Below are 20,785 nucleotides of genomic sequence, written 5' to 3'. Positions count from 1 at the left end.
AAAAAAAAAATGGCATTTCACTGCTTTGTAAAATTGTGGAGTACTTTTATATCTAAAAATTTTCGTTGTTTCTTCTCGCTGTTGCGAAGGTCGGGGAACGTTATTTCTCCGCTTTGTTTCTGCAGCCTCTGCAATGGGGAGGGACTTTTAGCAGTCTTTCTCTTCCCTTCTATCGTTTAACGATCGAAAAGTTTTCCGGAAAGGAGAAAGAAAGTGAAGATTGAAACCCTAATTTCCTTTTATTCCTTGTTACACTATGAATGATTTACCATCTCTCTCTTGATTCAGGTAGCTGTATCAACATCGCTCCCGTTTTGTTTTGGTTTTTTTTTTTTAAGATATTTTCCCCTAACGTGAAATTCGATGAATTGGAGATGCGAGACTACAATTATGCAATTTAATGATTTTTTTGGCAGTTGTTCTTGACAGAATTTTAGCATTTCCGATGATATTCTGCTTGGTTGGGATTTTGAGCTTCGGTTTGGGATTTCCTCCTGTTTATGATGACTGCAACCTATTGATCATATCTTCTGCTTTTAAAAGAGTTTGATCTTCGAGGATATTGTTCTGGGTAAATTTGTGAGGGGTAGTAGCTTACTTGGTATCGAATCTTCGTATTTCATCGCTCTGAGATAATGATCGATGATACAGCTCCGCACCAGTTTATAGAGTTAGTGGTCTATACGTTATTTTAAGTATATCAGTGGCGATTAGTATCTGCGGAACTTGCATCAATGGACGTTGAAAACGGTATCGGGAAACGAAGAGTTCTTCTGCTGGAAATCTTCGAATAGCGTATGCAATATCTGAATTGAATCCGTTTACTTACCGGGCATTTTTTTGGTTTCCGAACTGAAGTTCCGTGTTTGCTGATGATCCAAACTCGGAATCTTTTATTGGGTGGGAGTTTCCAATCGTTGCTTCATTTGTGGAGATAGTTAGTCTTGGACGTTGGATTTAAGACTCTCCATAATGGATGTTGGCCTGTATTACTGAAACTTTTGGGGGATGATTGGTGCTCCTCATTGTTGAGAATACACAAATTTTTAGTTCTGTAGACAGTGGTATTCCAAGTGTCCGACAATGACCTCTATGAATATTTATGAGGAGGGCTCACCAGCACAGCCAATTGAAGCTGTTCTGAAATCTCAAAAGTAAAGCACTTTGTTCCATTAATTTTCATGTTTAAATTTGTATATTTTGTTTTGGGTTCATCTGATTTTCTTTTTTCCTGTGATGGGAGTCAGACAGTCCAAAATTTCTTACACAAGAGATTTTCTTTTGTCTTTGAGCGAGTTGGATGTTTGCAAAAAGCTGCCAACTGGATTTGATCCATCAATACTAAGGTATTCTGCTGCTATATTTTTCCATATTAAAGCTATAAGGGTATTGTATTAATAGGAAAAAAAAAAAAATGATCGTTGTTTCTCTGCTTCATACTTGCTGGTGTATTTCTCTCCTATTTATATTAATCATAGTTGGTATTCTGTTTGTTGTTTCTGTGCTTCATTTTGCATTGGGGAAAGTGCTGCTTTTAATTTGATGTTTCTATTTCAAACAGTGAATTTGAAGAGTCATCTCATAGCATACCAGAGTGGCAGCGAATTCCTGGAAGTTCATCTTTGCAGAGTTTCAGACGTGGTGAATATGGATCTTCGCCACCTACCCGAGGTGATTCCGGTAATTATTCTCGAGGAAGCCAGGGAAGGTGGGACAGTCATTCGTCTGGGTCAATTGATAAAGATTCTGACTCGTATTCAGATTGTTCAGGTACTGAAGGCTTAACATTTACGTACTATGTATATGTTTGGATATCGTAATTAATAACTTGATTATTCTTGGGTTTTTTTTTTCATTTCATTTTTGGACTATTTTTTTCCCCAAAGAATAAGAAAGCATGGACATTGTTCCATTCTCATAAGATGTTGTGGTGATAGGATTCAACATAAGAGAACTATCTACTCAGAGAACAGTTTCCACTGCCTTAAATATCAAACAGAATTCTAATTCAAAACTTCTTACCATAGTTGTCAAGGTGTCGCCTAGGTGTCAAGGCGTCCAGGTGGCTCAGTTGGGGTCTGGGTGAGTGTAACTTTATTGCTCTACCGCCTTATTGCAAGGCACAATATTTATTTATGTCAAATATTTACTGAAGATATTATTCTATAGTTTTCTTAAATGAGAAAATACCCCTATTTGAATCCAATTAAAATAGTTTAAAAATCAAATTCCAAAAGGATAAAAAGTCAACTCCCTAGTCCAAGAACAAAAATAAGAGTTTTGGTGTAGAGGTGACTTTCAACTTTCAAATGCTATGGTTTTTCTCAATTTTTTTTTTTATTTTTTTTTAATTTTATTTTTTTTTTATTTTTATTTTTTATATATCTTATCATGGTAAAACATTGCTAAAAACCAAAATTCTAGTGAAATAATATTTTGTTTTGATGCCGATATAATTATTTTCATTTAGACGATTTCAACAACATTTATGCACTTTAAAATAAGTTTGACCTGAACATAACTTTGTCATTACAACTCAGATTTAAGTAATCTTCGATTTGTTGGAAATTGCTTTTGTGCTCTACTTAATAAATAATATCATTTGACTAGGCAAACTTATTAAGAACAAGAACATTTCTCTAAATGTTGATTTTGATGACTTGATGCACCTTAATGTTGATTTTTGACGACTTGATGTGTCTTAATGATGATTTTTTATGACTTGGATGTGGCTTAATGTTGTTTTTCGTGATATAAGGTATATATAGCATACGAAATAATGTTAGAGAAAAGGGGAAATAAAAAATAACACTTGTGCTTAGGCAACATGGCGCTCCACTGCCTTGGGTCGCCTTGGCTCCTTGGCACCTATTCTTCTTACCCATAAATGGAACTCTTTCCCTACTTGGAACTCAGGCACTTATTTTTCAAATCTAGATGTAGCACAATCGGTGAGGATTCCATAGCAGTTGAGGGAAGTTGGCAATGTGACTTGTGAACAATGATTGACATTTCTATGGCACTAACTACAATAATCTACTGGATCTAATGTGCAATGGGATACTGGTGCCCCTTGGGCACTATGTTAAGGTTGAGTGAGGACATTGGAAAGTGGAACTTTTTGAAGATTTTTTTCTTCATGTATTGTGTGAATCGTATCTGAAGGGGGTTTGTTTTCACGATTTATTTGCATGCTGTGGCCAAAGGAAAGAGTTCCAGTGGAGTTTATTTTATTAATCTGAAGTTTTTTAAAATTCCACTTTTGATTTCACATGAGTGTTTTGATTTTAGCCTTTTCTTTGTTGTTGGGTTTGTCTCTATTCTGTTTTATCATCATTAGGTGTTAGTTTCCTTTATCTCTTTGTTGTGTAGTCACAATAGGATTTCTTAGTCCATCCGACTTTCATTCGACCAGGGTTCGAGGGGAATCAGGTCTTTTGATCATGAGTTACTAATTTTCTCTGATTCTGGTTAGAAGTGGTAGCCTGTGATTCTCTCTATAGAGTTGCAACCTAATATCTGTTGACTGGTTGAGTGAACTCCATTAGGGAGAGGATCAAGTAACAGCTGGAAAGAAAAGGGCAGCCTAATCATTAGTCCCTCAATGAGCAAGAGTGGCGGGGGCTCGCTGGAATTTTCCGTTAGCGTTGAGGGAAAAAGAAGGGGATGCAGGGAAAAATCCCTCTTGACAACTCAGATGTTTAAGCCTCTTCTATTTCTTTATTTTTTGCTTCCTATTGTTTTTTGTTTTTTTGTTTGATGACATCTTGGTTCTTTCAGCATTTGGGATAGGGAGAAGATTGTTATTTATTTAGGTTCAAGGTTGAAAGTGGTGATGGTGATGAAACAATTTTGATCAGATCTGACGGATGTGATTGGCCTCCGAATAATGAACCTACTAATTGAATGGAAGAGATCCCTATCTCACGACTAGATGTCGGCCAGATCTGATCTCATTAACTGTCAACTTTCAACAGAATATCTATCAGATAATTTCAGAAATAAACAGAGTTTCATTAGCACAATTGAGAGGAGAGACGAGTGGTCTATGGTGGTAAAGAAGGAAAGAGATTATAATGTGATCGAGAAAATTGGGGAGTACAAAAAAGGAAATATTAAAATGCGATAGGTAAGTAAAAAGGAGAGAAGTTAGGGTGGTTAGATTCTGAAACTAACATGCGATGGAAAGAAGGATGACGGGAGTAAATCTGATGTGACGTCCCAGTGAAGGAAGAGGAAAAGAAGGAACCAATTGAAGAAAAATAGTCATAATAGATCTAAAAACCAGAAATTATTGCGGCAGAAAAAAAAAAAAAGAAAAGAAAAGAAAAGAAAAGAAAAGAGAAGACTGAAGGGAGAGAGATTACCGTGAGAGAAGAAAATTGAATATCTAGTGTGAGGGAGGAGAGAGAAACCAATTTAATAGAGAGAGAATAAAGAGAGAAATAAAAGAAGGAAAGATGATGGGAAGATATATATATATATATATATATATACTGTGACGATCTGAACCTGGGATGAGGGTAAGAGTCCTGCCTTCGTGATAGGATTTTTTCAACTTGCATGTGACTAAAACTTGGCTGATATTTTTTTTAACATCTATGCGGCCTTCTTTTCTAATTATGTGGAAATCTATTATACAATCAAAATACCAACTCATATATTTAAATACTTCAATGCCTAGTGACGACGTCAACTATTTATTACATGTTCCAAAACATAGTCTAAGGGTAAATTAATAAAATAAAATCAACATGTATCATCTACCACCATTATTTAATATCTCATAAGAACGTAGTTTAATGTCTCTTCTTGTCATTTGAATAAAAATGAACTATCATGCATCATCTTCAGCATCCGGTTGCTCATGGCCTCCAATGTAGTCCACACAATCACATGCTCCCTCATTTATGTATGGGAGTGATAATAAAGGGGTGAGCTCGACAGCTTAGAGAGTCAAAGCATAGGATCATACATATGTTAATAAGCACATCATACAAAAGGGGACATTATATACAATATGACCTAAAATAACTGACTTGATGCAAGTCTCTTTTATTCTACTGCATGTGCATGCCTTTTAAAGATGAGGAATACAACTGTTGATCTGACGGCTGCCATTTTTTGCATTACCCAGGAATCATTTTTCTTTAACCTTGGCTGACTGGACTGGGTCTTGGATTGTATGATTGTATGAGCTCCCCTTGTGGGAGTTCCTAATCTAGTTCTGGAGGAGTAAGGGAGTTCCCAACCTTACCCTCATTCTTGTTCTGTTCTGGATTACTATGTGCTCCCATTGTGAGGGTTCTTATCCTCAGTTCTGTTCTGGTGTCCTCACCCAGCACCTAACCTCCTGCTGGAAAGGGGTGCAGTTTGGGTTCTAGTTCTAAAGCTAAGGCTACGGTTGATAACGTTTCTGGAACACGTTTCATGTCAAAACGAAAATTTCAGTTTGTGTCAAAATGTCGTTTTTTTTTTTTTTTGAACGTAGGAACTGCATTTTGTCGTTCCGTCAATTCTCATTTCTACATTATTTTTTTTCATTTTTTGTTCTGAAAAAACGAAACACACCATAAATGCACCAAACGCTTTATTCCGATTTTTTCATTCCCATAGAACGAAAAAACTCCAGAAACGTTTTTCTGGAACCATACCAAACGTAGCCTAAAAGTTAGTATGAGAATCTATGTTCAATTCTTTTCTTTGTCCCTAATGAGATTCTATCATATACCGTCATGGCATAACATCATACTCATATAAATGTAAACATATGATACATACATTGCATGTCATTAATAGTAAAGCATGATATAACATACAAAGATCTTTAACACACCATAATAACATTCACAACATATTAGCATGAGAGAAATTCTTTTATCAATTCACATAACAGTGTAAGAGGCATATCAACCATGTAAAGCCTATGAATTAACTCAACTTGGTTTCTTATATAAGATTACCATATCTCTAGTCTCTCTTCCGTAGAATGTAGAGTCCCTAAGTATGTTGACGAAACACATTGCATTTACATCTTTCAGATTCTGTCAAATTCTATATATAACCCTTTCTACTTCCATAACTTTTAACATGGACCTCCGATATGAAATAAACTTATATATCCTTAAAGTAGACTTAAAATCTTATAAATTATCAGGAGGACTTATATCTAGATTAGGTCTTTGAGACCCTTCAAAATAAGTCTCAACATAGGATACTGCACATTGACCATTTCTATTAAACCGAAATGACCACAGTGTACCAAAAATACATTCCCCCATCTTCCAGAAATCAAATGGATCTAGGATTTTTGTGGGTAAATCTAGACTAACAAAGCTACAAATCATTAAAAGAATTCATATTCAAAATCTGTCTTTAAATCACTCGAAATATAGAAACAATTAGTGGTATATGCACTGGACCTATGCACTGGACAGAATTGACAACAGTTCCATAATAATACTTATAATAATACATTTTCTCCCTCTTCTGTAAGACAACTGGATTGGGGATTTTTATGGGTAAAACTAGACTTCTGGAGCTACCATATGTAAGAAAATCAGATCTAAAAACCATTCCTAAGTTGAGTCCCCATAAAGTCCAATTTCAACATCCAGAATCTGCGAGATTTCTAAGGGATGGTAAGGAAAAATATAGATTTACCTCGTACGAGAATCAAACTGATCTGTTATTTCTCCTGGTTAAATATGGTTATTATCACAATGTGTACACAAAATATCATCCCCAAACTCAGTTTTTGAGGAGGTTATGGAGTCCACCCAAAACCGTGTTCTAAGTCTGCCTTTTCTGCAGAATAGTCCCAAATTCTTATTTTTTCGTCACATGATATGAATACAAAATGTAATAAAAATTATAGAGATGTGGATCTGTTTGAAAACTATTTAAAAAAAAAAAAAAATTAAATTTCTAATTATTACCACATAATTTTGTAAAAATTTAACATACACTACACATCAAATCAGTCTCCTACAGTCCCCTTGACAAGTATCAAAATCAAATCTTTGAGCATGCAACTCTTGAGATAAGAAATACAAATGCTTCCTAGAGTTTTTTGTAAGGTCTAAATGAAAGTGTATTCATCATATAATTTGAACAAAAAGATCCCCCTAGAAAAGGTTAAAAAACCTTACTCCTCCAATCTATGAAATAAAGCACAAATCTTACTATAAGGGGTATCGACTTCCTACCTCTATTGCGATTAGCTCTTCTTCTCAATGGCAGCCAAAAGGACTCTTTGATTGCAAGCTTGATCAACTTCCAACGGGTATGACCCTCCTTGAATGTCTTCCTGATGTAGATAAGTCACTTGGACTTATTTTATTGTAAATAAGCCTTGGGTTGTGTTGTGTATGTGTTGGGCCTTTGATCCCATGGGTTTTCTTTGAAATGGACCACTTTAATAGGCCTAAATTATGGGTAGAAGGTAGGAAAATGGAATTTTATTCATTAGTTTAATTAGTTGATATTTAATTCAATAAAGGCCCATTAGGCCATTAGTTGGTTGTAAAGTCCTATATAGACTATTAGTTAGTTAGTTCTACTCCATGTTGGAGTCATAAAATCAAGTCCTAGTACTATTTTGAATTCCTAGTTGTAGTAGGAGTGTTTAGTCCTATTGGGAAACTAGCTCCTAGTTGTAGTAGGAGTGTCTAGTCCTATTGGGAAACTAGCTCCTAGTATTAGTATGATTGTAAACTTTCCCTCTATAAATAGAGAGGCATATTTACCATTATTGGATAGATTTGAATGAAAGAAAGTTTGTAACTAAATGTTTAGAGCAGCTGAGATAGCTGTGGGTGAGAAGCCCATGCTGAGATAACCACTTCCTTTTTTCTCTTTCACCCTTCTCAATCCCCCATCTGTTTTATTCTTTTTTTTTTTTATTTGCTGTAACATTCAAGAGGTATAGTTCAGATTTTGATAAAAGTTTCCAGAAATCAGAACTGATCAGCAATCCTAGTGGGAATAGGAGAGAGATTGATCTCCTCTCTTTCTCTCTTCTGTACTCTGTTCAGCCAGGTCTTCAATCAGGGTATTCTAGGCCTCATAAGGCTCCCACGATCCTTACCTAGTCATTGTTGGAAGCACTCAGTTCTTGAAGGTTCTTCTCAGTTTTCTCTCCTAGGTCAGAAAATCAAGAAAGCTTGTAACTTCACAACCAGTCGTCAGAATCCTTTCAACTTTGGGGGTTTTTGTACCCTCCCTAGGGACTATCTACGCCTAAGAGTGCAACTCAGTCGAACTCCTACAGCCCTGGCCGCACCTCTCTCTCTCTAGCTCTATAACAGGTCTTTCTCTCTCCTATCAGGTTAGATTTTGGGCTGGTTTTGCTCCTATATAAGTATTGTATCATTGGGGATTTATTTGATGGTATTATTTCTTTGTTTCTTACTCCTATTTGTATTGTTTGGGGTTATAAACTGCAGAGTTAGTTGTAATCTACTCTTGCATTACTTCCTCACTTTTATCCTCTTCTCCTCTCTCTCTCTCTCTCTCTCTCTCTCTCTCTCTCTCTCGCTCTTTCTTCTTTCTCTTTCTCTCACAAATTTCGGCTGGGGAGAGGACTCTTACGTGAGTGGAAATCCCCCTCCCTTCTTTTTTTTTTTTGTTTTTATTTCCTTCTCCCTTCTTTCTTTTCTTATTTCTTTCCCTTTTTCTCTCTTTCCTCTTTTCTCACTTTCCGTACTTTTCTTTCCCATTTTTTTACACGTTTTTGGGCTTGGGAACTCTCAAAAAACGTGAGAGATTTCTCCCCCCTTGCTCCTTCTATTTAAAAAGTAAAATCTCCCCTCCCCTTAATTTATAGTCTAGTGAAAAACCTTCCAATTTTCTTGCATTCTATATAATTTACCCAAAATTCTTTACATTCTATGTATCTAACCCTATAAGAAGATACCTTATTTGCTCACCATACATTTCTTTCTAGGCTAGGTAGTCCAAGAGGCTCCCACCACTACTGGGTCTACGGAGGGTCATAATGTATGCAACCTTACCCTCGCTTTGCAGAGAGGCTATTTCCGGCTCGAACCTGTGACCAATAGGTCTAAATGAAGCCACCTTACCGTTGTGCCTAGGTCCGCTCTCTTAAAACTAATCCATTCAATTCCTCTCTTATTCAATCGATGAGGTTACATATATTACTTTAAAACAGAAAATCCTATTCGAAATCTAAAACAAAATAGAGCTTGAGTCTTTCCTAGAGCTATTGACAGCTAACATAATTAATAATTATTAAATTGCAAAGATTACCTTAACGAATAAATAAAATCCTATATTCCCCTATTGATGCAAAAACCAAGTTTGGACCCAGTTCTTCTCGTTCTGGGTTTCCAGATCGGGTTATGTCAGTCCAGCCACGCACATGAAACTGCAGCAGAGATGAGGTTTATGGCTCCATCTCCAGCTGGTCAGATGGTCCCCACTCGGGAGTGAATTTAACCTGATGTCAAAAAGAAGAAGAAGAAGAAGAAACTATAAAGTAGTTAGGTTAACTGCTGTTTCTCTGACACGTTGTTGTTAGGGAAAAGGATGTAAATTTGTCCTCCAGTGTTCCATATTAGCACAATCATCTTCTGTCTTCGGCAGCTAAGTGATGTAGATCAAGCTACCAAAAAGAAGGTGCAAAGCTGATCCAATACTCGCCCCATTCTGTCCCATCGAAGCAGCCCTTTAGCAGCCTTGTTTTCCCCAATCGAGTAGCACATTAACTTGGAGATTCTGTCCAGATTTCATCCATATTGCGTAGGATCAGTTTCCTTTTTGATAGTCAAGTGAGTTTCTATTTTGGTGTCTTAGCCCAGCTTCCTTTTTTAGGCAAAGTTTTTTTTTTGGGTGAATAATAAATGCATTAAAAGAAGGGGGAGGGAAAATATAGCTCCAAAGGGGAAGTTACAAACCCAATAAGGGATAAAGCCCATAAAGGGTACCAATTTGGGCTCAGATGGCCTCAAAGAACTTTTGCAGCCTAACTTGGATGCCCTACTAGAGGAGAAGGGAAAAACAGTTTGAACCAGGAAGAGAACCACAAACCCTAAACCTAACCCTAACCCTCACCCTAACATCTCAATACAACGGTTCCTAGCCGCCAACATGAAGGAGTACCACCGGAGAATAGGCAGCCACAGTGGAGGAGCATTGGCCTTGCGGAGGGCCTCAACCAAGCAAGCAGCTGGTCCAGCGGATAGTCACCAAGGAGAAATGGAACCAGCCATTTTGAGGAAAACGGCGGATGGTTGCCGAAGAGGCTACTGTCGATCAGTTGAAAAGTCCAAACCAAGAGACCGAAAGGTAGGTTGTCGGTGGCCGGTAGGCCCAACGAGGCAAGCAGACAATGAGGTTGGAGTTATTAGTTCCTAATTTTTCTTTCTTGGTTAGCAAGTTAGAAGCCAAATTAGAAGTTTTACTTCAGTTAGTGGTTTCTTAATTTAAATCCCTTTTGAATTCAGTTTTTTTAGCCTGTAAGAGGGCCCATCGATTAGGGGTGTCAATGGGCAGAAACTTCTGCCCAATCCTAAGGTCTCTTAACTCAACCCAAGCCCAGCCCAGCCCATCCTATCCTAGGTCGGACTAGGATATCTCAGCCTAGGCCCAACCCTGCGGGCTTAGCCCAACCCAACCTAGCCCTGTTGGACCCTGATTGGGCCAGTATTAGCCCAACCTAGCCCAACCCAGTACTATTGGTTACTCAGTTGCTTGATCTCGATGAATTGCAGAGGCCAAAACCAAGGTTTTCCTATATATATGTAGACTGTGGAAAACGAAAGACTTTTTGCCGACTTTTTTTCCTATTAAGTAATCATTTATAATTATTAAAATATATTTATATTATTATGTACTTAATATACAGGGTTGGGTTGGTTGAGACCTCAACCCAGGCCCAGCCCAACTTGGCTTGGGCCTAGAATTCTCAACCCTAGTCCACCCTATGGGCTGAAATCTCAGCCTGGGCCCTGTTTGGGCTTAGGGCTGGTTAGGGCGAGTTTAGGTTGACTGGGATTTTTTGACACCCCTACCATCGATTATAATGAAGAGAGGATTGAATTAATGAATTTTGAGTGAAAACTCTTGGCATAATGCTGTTATTTGAGAGGTGAATGCCTAAACCTGAGGGGTGAGATTCCCAACCCAATCACCATTCTTTGAAGATCAACCATCAGTGCAGCTTTGGAGATCAGTTCAAGGACAGAAATCGATTGGAGATTGTCAGGGTTTTGGACGCTTGGGTTGATTCTCCTATCTCTCAGATCTGAGGACCACTCTTCAAGCCTTTTTGGTGGGTTTGTTCTACTCCCTAAGAGAAGCACTCGACCAGAAGGTTAGGGCCTTTGAAGGCCAGGTGTCGCTGCTACAGAATTTCTTCTCTCATCTACTCGAAACCCTAATTCTGGCAGATCTGTTCCTGGTTAGTTCTCCTCTCTGCGGTCCTATTTTCAGCCCTCTTTAGGGTTCTAATTGGGACCTAATTGGCGGTACTAAGACTTAAGCTTGAGGCCCAACAGAGCTAGTTTGGTGAGTCTTCTTTTCTCAATCAGATTCTGCCTTGTTTTCCAGGTTGGTTAAATCTGGTTGCGGATCAGATCCGAATTTATTTGTATGAGTTTGGTTTGGAGTGCTTAACCAATTGGGGTTGTTTACCCAGTGTAAACCAACCTTACATCACTAAGCCTACATGAAAACACTATCTTGCTTTTGTCTTTGTTTTTGGAGTACCCTAACTTCTGTTGCTTAGCTGCAGTTCTGTGACTTTATGAACTTTTGTATGTTTTATTATTTTCAGGTTTTCGGGGAAGAGTTATTTAGGAGGTTCAGAACATCTGGCTAAAAATTCGTGTGATCTTTAGGAGTTCGTTTGATTACTTGCCATAAATAGAGCAGCAGTAGTCTTTATTTTTTTAAGTTTTCTTGCAATTTTATGGTAAATTTCAGATTATTATGTTAGTTTATTTCGTTTTGTAATATTTGGAGAAGAAACAAATATATTCTTAGATTATCTTGAAAGAGCCTTGGTAGAATCACTCTTGTTCTTTATTTTATTCTGCTGTATTCTTGGATCTTCTCTCACCTTGTTGTTGATCATTTATCTTTACAGTAAATATGTTAGTCGTAACAATGAGGTTCATGTCAAAGGTGGACTATCCACTTATTAATGTGCAAATGTTTAAGACTTTGTGTCGAAAGTGCACTATGCAAGGTTATCATGTCATGTCTTTTGTTGGTTGTTAGTTAGATGGTGTCTGCTACCATCAAGAGAGTAACCATTCAATTTGTGCCCTGCTGAAAGTTTTCTTGTATATGGATTTCTGTAACTGCAAACTAAAGAGGGTTCGGATTGATTCTGTAGTCTAACTCAATGTTCCTTTTTGTTGTGCAGATTCTGGAAGACGTTATGGCAACCAAGCTCGACGTTCTTGGCAAAATTCAGAGCATGATGGTCTTCTGGGAAGTGGTGCCTTTCTAAAACCACCTGGATATGCAGCAGGGGTTTCAGCTCCAAAAGTTCGAGGGAATGGTCATTATCAACTCCCTAGGAGTAACGAACCATATCATCCCCCGCGCCCTTACAAGGTTTTCTTCTCACCACTTATAGCTCCTAGTCCTACTTGCTGGATTAGATTGGCAGTTTAGTTCTTTTGATTCTGGATTTTATATTTGATAATCATAGTGATGTAGTACCACTGCCTTGGGCCGTTATGCACCTGTTTGGAGGCTAATATCGGGATGAACTGGGTCCAACTATGGTTGGTTGGTTCAGTAGGACATTTAGGAAGTTTTGTTTATTTTGGAAAAATATTATGTAATATTTTTTTTAGGTAGGATACTTTCGAAGATTTTAGCAAGTTTTAGAGTTTTCTTATTGGAGTCTTTTTCCTTTTCTCTTTTATATGATTGTAATCCAAGGATTTAGACAGATTTGAATAGAAAGAAAAGTTGTGTGAAATCTCACGGTTGTGAGTGTGGTGCAAAGCCGACCGCCTTGTCCTCCTCCTTTCTTATTCTTTCTTCTACCCCTTCTGTCCTAGCTGGGCTGCTGTCAATCTCTTCTTCTTTCCTCAATATCTTGTTGTGCTGCTACTATTTCCCTTTTCTTTCCATCTGCATTGTGCTGAAGTAGATTTGTTAGAATTCTATTAAACTCTCACGGATCAGGCTGGAAATTGGAGCGTTACTCCCCTGTGGGTGATCCAAGTTACCAAGCTTGAGACCGACAGGCTTCTTAAACTGAAATTTCCAAAGTGAATCTCGGACCTATTTCCTCCCTTACTCCCTGGTATTATTTCAAAGAGGTATCGTTAGTTCTCTAGTTTCTGATTTGATTGGCTATTGCTTGAGGTTTAGAGGGGTATGGATTAAGAACTCCCTCCTGCAATTTCACTTCAATTGGAGTCCCCATGAGAGAGAACTCTCACTTGAATCAGATCTGGTTTACCACCCCTGTTTTCTGATCGAGGGGTTGAAGACAGACCTCCGTATTGTGGTTGTTCGAAGCCCTTTAATGGTCCTTTCCAAAATACTCCTTTTCTCTTTTATTACATATTTCCATTAGTTTGTTTTCCTTTCCAAGTTTGCCCCTCCCCACCTTATACATTACCTTCCCCTTTTATTCCCTTTCTTGTGGTTTAAACTTCCAATATATTATGAGATTGCCATTCCTTTCAATTGAGTCTTATATTTGTGGTGGGCCCATACTGAACCCAAATAGGGTTTTGTGACCCGGGTTCCGCATCACATAGCATGTTGAATGATGCTTAAATTTTCTTGTTAGCAGAGCAAAAGATATAGTTGAATGGCTAGAAAAATAAATTCCGTCTGCGTTTTGCTGAAAACTACTAAATTTTGGCAGTTTGTGATGTTTATTCTTTTTTTTCCTCTCAGGCAGTACCTCACTCAAGAAGGGATGCCACTGACTTGTATAACGATGAAACATTTGGTTCAAACGAATGCTCTAGTCAGGATAGAGCAGAGGAGGAAAGAAAAAGAAGAGGTAGTTTTTCCCTTTTCAGTTGCCCGGTGTTTGCCCCAAATTACCTCTCGTACTGGTTTTGCAAGTCTTGCGTCTCTGTTTTGTGTGTGTGAACTAGATGGGCTCAAAATTTTATTTACATTCTTAACTTTTTGTGAATCAGCTTCTTTTGAGTTGATGAGGAAGGAACAGCAAAAAGCATTTCAAGAGAAGCAGAAACAAGTTTCAGACAAGCCGAAAGGAATATTCGACACAGATATCACTGCATTGTTGGAGGGTTCTGAAGATGAAAAGAAGCTTCCTAATAAGGACAATGTATCACAGGCCTCTGTTGTATCATTGGTTTCAGAAAATGATTCTGCGAGGTTTTCTTCTCACACACTAGGTCCTGCGTCCAGACCACTTGTACCCCCAGGTTTTATGAGCTCTACTCTGGAGAAGAATCTTGGATCAAAAACACTGATTCTTCCCCCTGCAGCAGAGGTAATCACACATTATCAGAATTTTTTTTTTTTTTGCCAAAAAATATTAATGCTTGCAAAAATTCATGCTTAATGTGGTTAGTTTTACTGCTTGGATACCCTGGCATGGAGGGCCTTAAAAGAGTCACCCACAAAACATTGGTTGTTGAGAGGTTTTTAGGTGTTATTCCCAATTTTTGACAGCTGACCAAATTTATCATCCAGTTCCTATAAAATCCAAAGAAGAAGAACATTTCTTGATAAGACTTCAATGGTTACTGGATTTGGCTGCTAACACGAGAGAGTTGTAAAATAGCTGATGGAATTTTAGGTTGGACTATTATAGATCTTGTATGTCTTTTTCAATTTATTATCTTTCAATTTCATTGAGAGATCATATTTGTCATTGGGAGATTATATCTTCTTTTACTGTCTCCTTCTCTTCTATTCTATTGGAGGAAGGGTTTCTCCTTTCTCTCCCGCACTCCTATGGTAAAGGGCATTTGGTGAGACAGACAGAACAGGATCAACTGCTTCTGGTTCCTCCTTGACTTTTTCTGGACCTTTTCTGTATCCTTGTTTTATTTCTCTCATTTATCCCCCTAATTTACCTTAATAAAGTTGGCTTTTAGAGGGCGGGCCTCGCTGCAACAGTAAAGTTGCTCCATTGCAACCAAGTGGTCATGAGTTCAAGTTGGGCAACAGCCTCTCCACGAAGTGTGGGTAAGGCTGCACACATTATGACCCTGCCCAGACCCCGCAGTTCCGGGAGCCTTGTGCATTGGGTATAGCCTTTTTAATAAAGTTGGCTTTTGGTTTCATCGGCATCACCCAAAGGCACCCATTCTTCCAGAAAACCTTATTACCTGCATTTCACTGAAGGAATACCTCATTGCATACTGTTGCGCTTATTCACTACCTACAGAAGGGAAATTTTGTTACTCCTTAGGTTCAGTAAAAATAGGTATAATTTTATTTTTTATTTTTTATTTATTTATTTTTACAAAATTTAGATACCTGTAATGCTCTACTGCATCTCTATCAACGGATATGCAGGCTTACTCCCGATGCACTCTCTATTGATTATGGATGTGCTGTCAAACAGTCTACAATACAGTTAATATTTTATTCTGTCTATAATGATGCAACCTTTTTGTGATTCCTCTGTAGTGTGTTATGTGTCTACTCTCCATTATTTTTCTGTAGCGTATTTTGTGTCTACTATCCAGTATTTTTAGGACCCAAATTCTCTCTTTTTTTTTTATTAAAATTATTTATTTTTAAAGCCATTGTGGTTTGTTGCTAATCAGGAAGGGGGATCAAAATACTTGAATTTTAAGGGCATTTCTCATCTTCAATTGCTTAATCTACTACCTTCTTGTGAAACTCTACTTCTACAGCAACTGATCCACAAACTTATTGGGATCATTGACTGTTTTCTTTTTATTTTGGATTTTCTTCTAAATTTTTGCCAAGTATTTTTGGTTGTGAGGTGGCGCACTGGCCCTCAGTACTATTTTTGTTCAAAACAAAAACCCATTTTATTACCTGTAAATAACCTTTTTTGTTTTGGGTGTAGGTGTGCATAATACCCTTACAGGGCAGTACCTTTGTGGCCCATAAAATAACAACCTTTGCTTTGGGCTAAGCCCATGTAGGAGGTGATCTTATTGATTATCCATATTCTCAAACCTACACCTCTACCATCTATCTAAGTTTTAAGGCTCTAATAGAAATGTTGGGAGTATGGTACAGATCTAGAGAAACTTCCTCTTGAGTTTTGGAGCATGGAAAATCTAGAGACTCACTCTTAATAATTTTGGATTCAATGTGAAAATAAAAGCTAATACTAAGACTTTGGGTGTATACAGACACCTTATGGCGTGTGGCAGTGGGAACTATATGGTTTAAATGGTTGGGTTCTTACATTACAGAAAAACAAGTCACCCTGAATTACGCTCGGAAAATTTATTTGTGAATCTGACATTGCCTTGCAGTGGTTGTCGTTTTTGATGCCGTCATCGTCATTCATCATGATCATTGGAAAGTAAAATAGGGGTTTAGACCACTATGGAGATAACCAATTTCCTTTGCTGCCGTTATTTTTCATCTCCAAACAGCAGAAACAAATTTTAGGGACCAATTCTGTTTCTGCTACCCCAATTCTGTTCCGTTGGAACACAGAAAATGAGGCTAATTGATTCTTGATGAGTAGTGTATTTGGAAAAAAGTTTGATTTGTTTGCACACGCATTGGTTGAATTTTATGTTTTTAATCGATATTCACATGTTTGAACTTCCAAGTTCCAAACTATTCAAATTTGTGATGTACATATTATATTTTAATTAATAATAAGCCACACCCCCCACCTCCCCCCCCACCCCCCTCCCCCCAAAAAAAAAAAAGAAAAGAAAAGAAAAGAAAAAAAAGCAAGCAATGAGGCAACGCCATCGACACTTGCTCAATTTTTTAGATGATGCAATTTGGCTTATCTATGCTTTCCATATATTTAGTTTTGGGAGAATATGGTTTAGAAGACTTAGATATTGGTTTGTACCCAAAATTTGGCCTTGAAATTCTCCAATATTTCTTCTCTTTCTGTTGATGGCCTGCTAATTTAATATTTCCACAGGTTGGAAATGTTGGTGGGGATAGCATTAAGCATGCCAAGGATAATCTGGTGGCAAATGGGACTTATGATAATAATGACGAGAAACAATCATGGTCCACTGAGCAGTGTTATGAGGCTAAGAGTATTCCAGCTCCCTTGGTGGATGACAGTGAAAGGATTGTGTTTGCGTCGTCATCTACAGAACTTTGTGACAACTTGGCTGCTGTTGATTCATTGTGTGAAAATTCTAAACTGTCAGAAGTTTCTGAAGGGCAGATTTATGATGAAGTTACAAAAATAGATACTGACAAAGTGACAGGGCATAAGATAGTAAATACAGCTGGTCAGGATCATTCAACTTCAATCCTAGAGAAGCTATTTGGCAGTGCTTTAACTGCCAATACTGTTGGTTCATCTAGCTTTATTGAGGTAAGCATAGATGTAAAAAGGAGGTGGTTGATGGTTATCTGGTTTTACACAACAATTATTGTATGGCTTGGTTCTCATCCTCATCTTCATCTTCATCATTATCGTTATTGTTAATCAAATATTTCTTGTGATTTTACTTTAGAGCTTCAATGTTTTCTCAATTACGATGAACAATTACTTGTATATATTCAATAGAAGCTGATACCATTCAATTTATTTCGTTTCACCAGCATCATGATCATGATATTAAAGCAGATGATTCATGGAGCTCTGTACCCTTCCAATCATCGAAGTTTGCACAGTGGTTTGTTGAAGAAGGTAGTCCCATCTCGGTATTTAGCTAATAATTATAAGAAATGCTTTGAATGGTAAATGAAGAAGTAAAATTTGATATCAATGTTCTTGGAGTTGAAAATTCTCCGTTGGACGTTTATATGCTGTCCTCTGGATAAAACCAATGTTTAAGATTTTGGTTGCAACTAGGATTTTGACCCTGGTTAAAACCGAAATATACCACCGAAATGGCAGAATGGCACAAAAAATGGTCCATTTCGATGGTAATTGAGACATTGAATACCTCTCAAATCACATGCCATATTGTTTCGACCAATGTTGAAACTGAAATAGGTTGCCGAAATTTCGACATTTTGGTCGATATCGCAAACCATGATATGAAGTGTCAAGGACTGCAGATTATGATGTAAAGCTAACCTTTTCCAATTTTGATGTTAACTGCAGAAAAGAAGCCAGTAGATGATCTCTCTTGTGGCAAACCTAGGGATTTACTTTCACTGATTGTAACTAGTGATAAAGGTCGATCTCAGGTGTCTGGAGTGTCTGATGAGAAAACCATGGATCACATCCCACCAAAACTTCCTTTTGAAAGCAATGAACTTTCAAACATGTTTATCAATTCAACTGCTATTTCTGCGCCTGTTGGAATTTCTGAACCAGTGTACCATAATAACAAGTCGAGCACTACTCAGGGAGTGCTTACATGCGAAGACCTTGAACAGTCCATCCTACAGGAAATAAATGAAAAGAGTTCAAGTCTGCAGCACGCTGTGCAACCCGGGAGTGTAACAGATTCAAAAGCTGAACAGCCAAAAGCTGACGTTGACAATTGTGCATCTCAGCATCTTCTTTCTCTGTTGCAGAAAGGAGCTAGCATGAAAAATCCAGCACCGTTGTCCAATCTAGATGTGCCCCCAGACAAACCTCACGTCTATGGGGTAGGAAGTCTTGGCCCTGTGGTTCATGGATCAAGTGAGGGGAACATGGAAAACATTCAGAACTCTGAAAAGACTCTTACTCTTGAAACATTATTTGGGACAGCCTTCATGAAGGAACTGCACTCAGTAGGAGCACCGGTATCAATACAAAGAGGCTCAACTGGTGGGGGAAGAACTGATGTTTCAGAGCCTCATGAGTTGCCATTTCCAGTTTCTGACGATGGTTTGTTTTCTTTTACAGCGGGTGAGTTCGGATTGAGCAAGAGCAGTGCTGAGGGCAATTATTTGGCATCAAAAGTAAAATCTGAGAAGATTGAGCAGCATTGGTTGGGCTTTGATGATCCCCATATTGATTTAGGGTCAAAGTTTGGTGCTGCTGGTGGCTTTGAAGATAGAGCTGATGGGACTATGGAAATTAAACTGCCTGAAGAGGACAGCTTGATCACAGTAGCTGATTCGGTGAACCCCCAACATACCACATTTATGCCTGCTTCTAATGCAACCAAAGACAAGTTGTTATCTCCCTCAAAAACACCGGTTGATATTGCTGAAAAATTGGCAGCTCTGAATGCTACCCTTAAAGATGAAAGGTCTAAAATGCCAGGTTTGGAAGGCCCTCCATTTCTTTGTGGTCCTTATGATCTGATGGATCCTGAGATTCCATATCATAATCTGCATGGCCAGCCATCGTCTCCACAGTTTCATCATTCTCCAATGAATCATGGAAGGCCTCTTATCCATTCATTAGAAGCTCATCATGCTCATATGAATTCTCCAATCAAATACATGGGTCCAGAGAATATCATCCATCATGATCCACCACCACACCATTTTCCTCCAAACATGTTTCACAACCCTCCTTTCCAACATATATCTGCTGCGCCAACAAGATTTGATCCTCCTCATCATTCAATGTTACCACAGATGCACATGCCAAACAGTTTTCCGCTGCCTCACCTTATTCAGGGACTGCCTAGAGGTTCACCACTGCCTCCTTATGCCTTTAATCAAATGGCTGGTTACATGCCTGAGATGAATCCAATGCAAAGTTTTCCTGTAAATCATCGACAACCGAACTATAATGGCCTTGGGATTCCAGTGCCAGGTAAGCGAAGCTTCACTTTTTTCTTTTTATATTTTTTTTGCTTGCATGCTCTCTGGTTATCTTGAAGTGCAAGTTCAGCCATTTTATTTTGGCACTGTGTGGACTTTAGGCTATAGGAAAAGTAGTTACTGTTGATCAATATAAAAAAGATCAACCCAGTGTGAGGCTACCCCCCCCACAAAACCACCCTTTTTTTGTTTTTTGTTTTTGAGACATCATCAATAATGGGTTCGATATTGTACCCAAGATGTTGGTGATTTGGAATTTTTTTAACTCACTGCCTTGATCAATTAGCATGTAGTTTCATTGTAAAAATGAATTATACAGACTTTCTTCTCTTCCTTATGCCAGAAATAGCACCAATGATTAGCAAAGCTATTCCAGTTCAAAATGATCGGTGAACTGGTACAATGGTCTTCTATGCCTATTAGCCAATTGCAATTCCAAATGTCTGCTTGTTCCGCTGGAATTCTCTTTTCTCCAGCATATTCTGTCTGGGATGTGGGTATTATACAATAGTGAATGCCGATCCTTTTTTTTTTCCCTCCTTGGGGGAGTCTTTCACTAAAATTTTATTTTTATCTACATTTATTTTATTTTATTGTGTATTTAGCCCCTGGTGTCTGTTCTGTAGAGACCAATCATCCTGAAGCATTTGAACGGCTGATCGAGATGGAACTAAGAGCAAACTCAAAACAGATGCACCCTGTCGCACCTCATCCAGGCCGTAGCATGGGGATGTACGGTCATGAACTTGATATGGGCTTCAGATACCGATAGTAGATCAAACATTGTTGGTGGGATTGATCGTAGTGGTTCATCCCGAATTTGGATCGCAAATCCTTGCAGTGGAGGTGGGTCTTCGAGTTTTGTATGTATTATATGAATTCCATTTGTAATTGGCATATGGTTGAGATTTTGGGTTTACTATTTCTAACTTCATAATTCAAAAAAAAAAAAAAAAAA

General features: G+C 38.1%; 1 protein-coding gene across 3 annotated transcripts; it reads left to right on the top strand.

Annotated features, from left to right (window-relative positions):
• The first annotated feature begins 52 nt into the window (after positions 1–52).
• LOC122081629 lies at positions 53–20,785 on the top strand. 3 transcript variants are annotated; one of them, XM_042648815.1, is made up of 12 exons: positions 54–288; positions 417–1,154; positions 1,248–1,346; positions 1,562–1,770; positions 12,392–12,585; positions 13,894–14,002; positions 14,145–14,464; positions 17,075–17,482; positions 17,713–17,800; positions 18,221–18,877; positions 18,956–19,819; positions 20,454–20,785. In XM_042648815.1, exons 2-12 carry the CDS (start codon positions 1,084–1,086, stop codon positions 20,597–20,599), a joined length of 3,165 nt encoding a protein of 1,054 aa, XP_042504749.1. In that variant the 5' UTR covers positions 54–288; positions 417–1,083; the 3' UTR covers positions 20,600–20,785. The 3 variants fall into 3 exon arrangements, with proteins under 3 accessions (XP_042504748.1, XP_042504747.1, XP_042504749.1); XM_042648814.1 differs by having other exon boundaries at positions 53–288; positions 430–1,154; positions 18,221–19,819; XM_042648813.1 differs by having other exon boundaries at positions 53–288; positions 18,221–19,819.

Source organism: Macadamia integrifolia, chromosome 6 (assembly GCF_013358625.1).
Source record: "Macadamia integrifolia cultivar HAES 741 chromosome 6, SCU_Mint_v3, whole genome shotgun sequence".
In the NCBI taxonomy this organism is placed as follows: Eukaryota; Viridiplantae; Streptophyta; class Magnoliopsida; order Proteales; family Proteaceae; genus Macadamia; species Macadamia integrifolia.
This window is presented reverse-complemented; position numbering and strand designations above follow the sequence as displayed.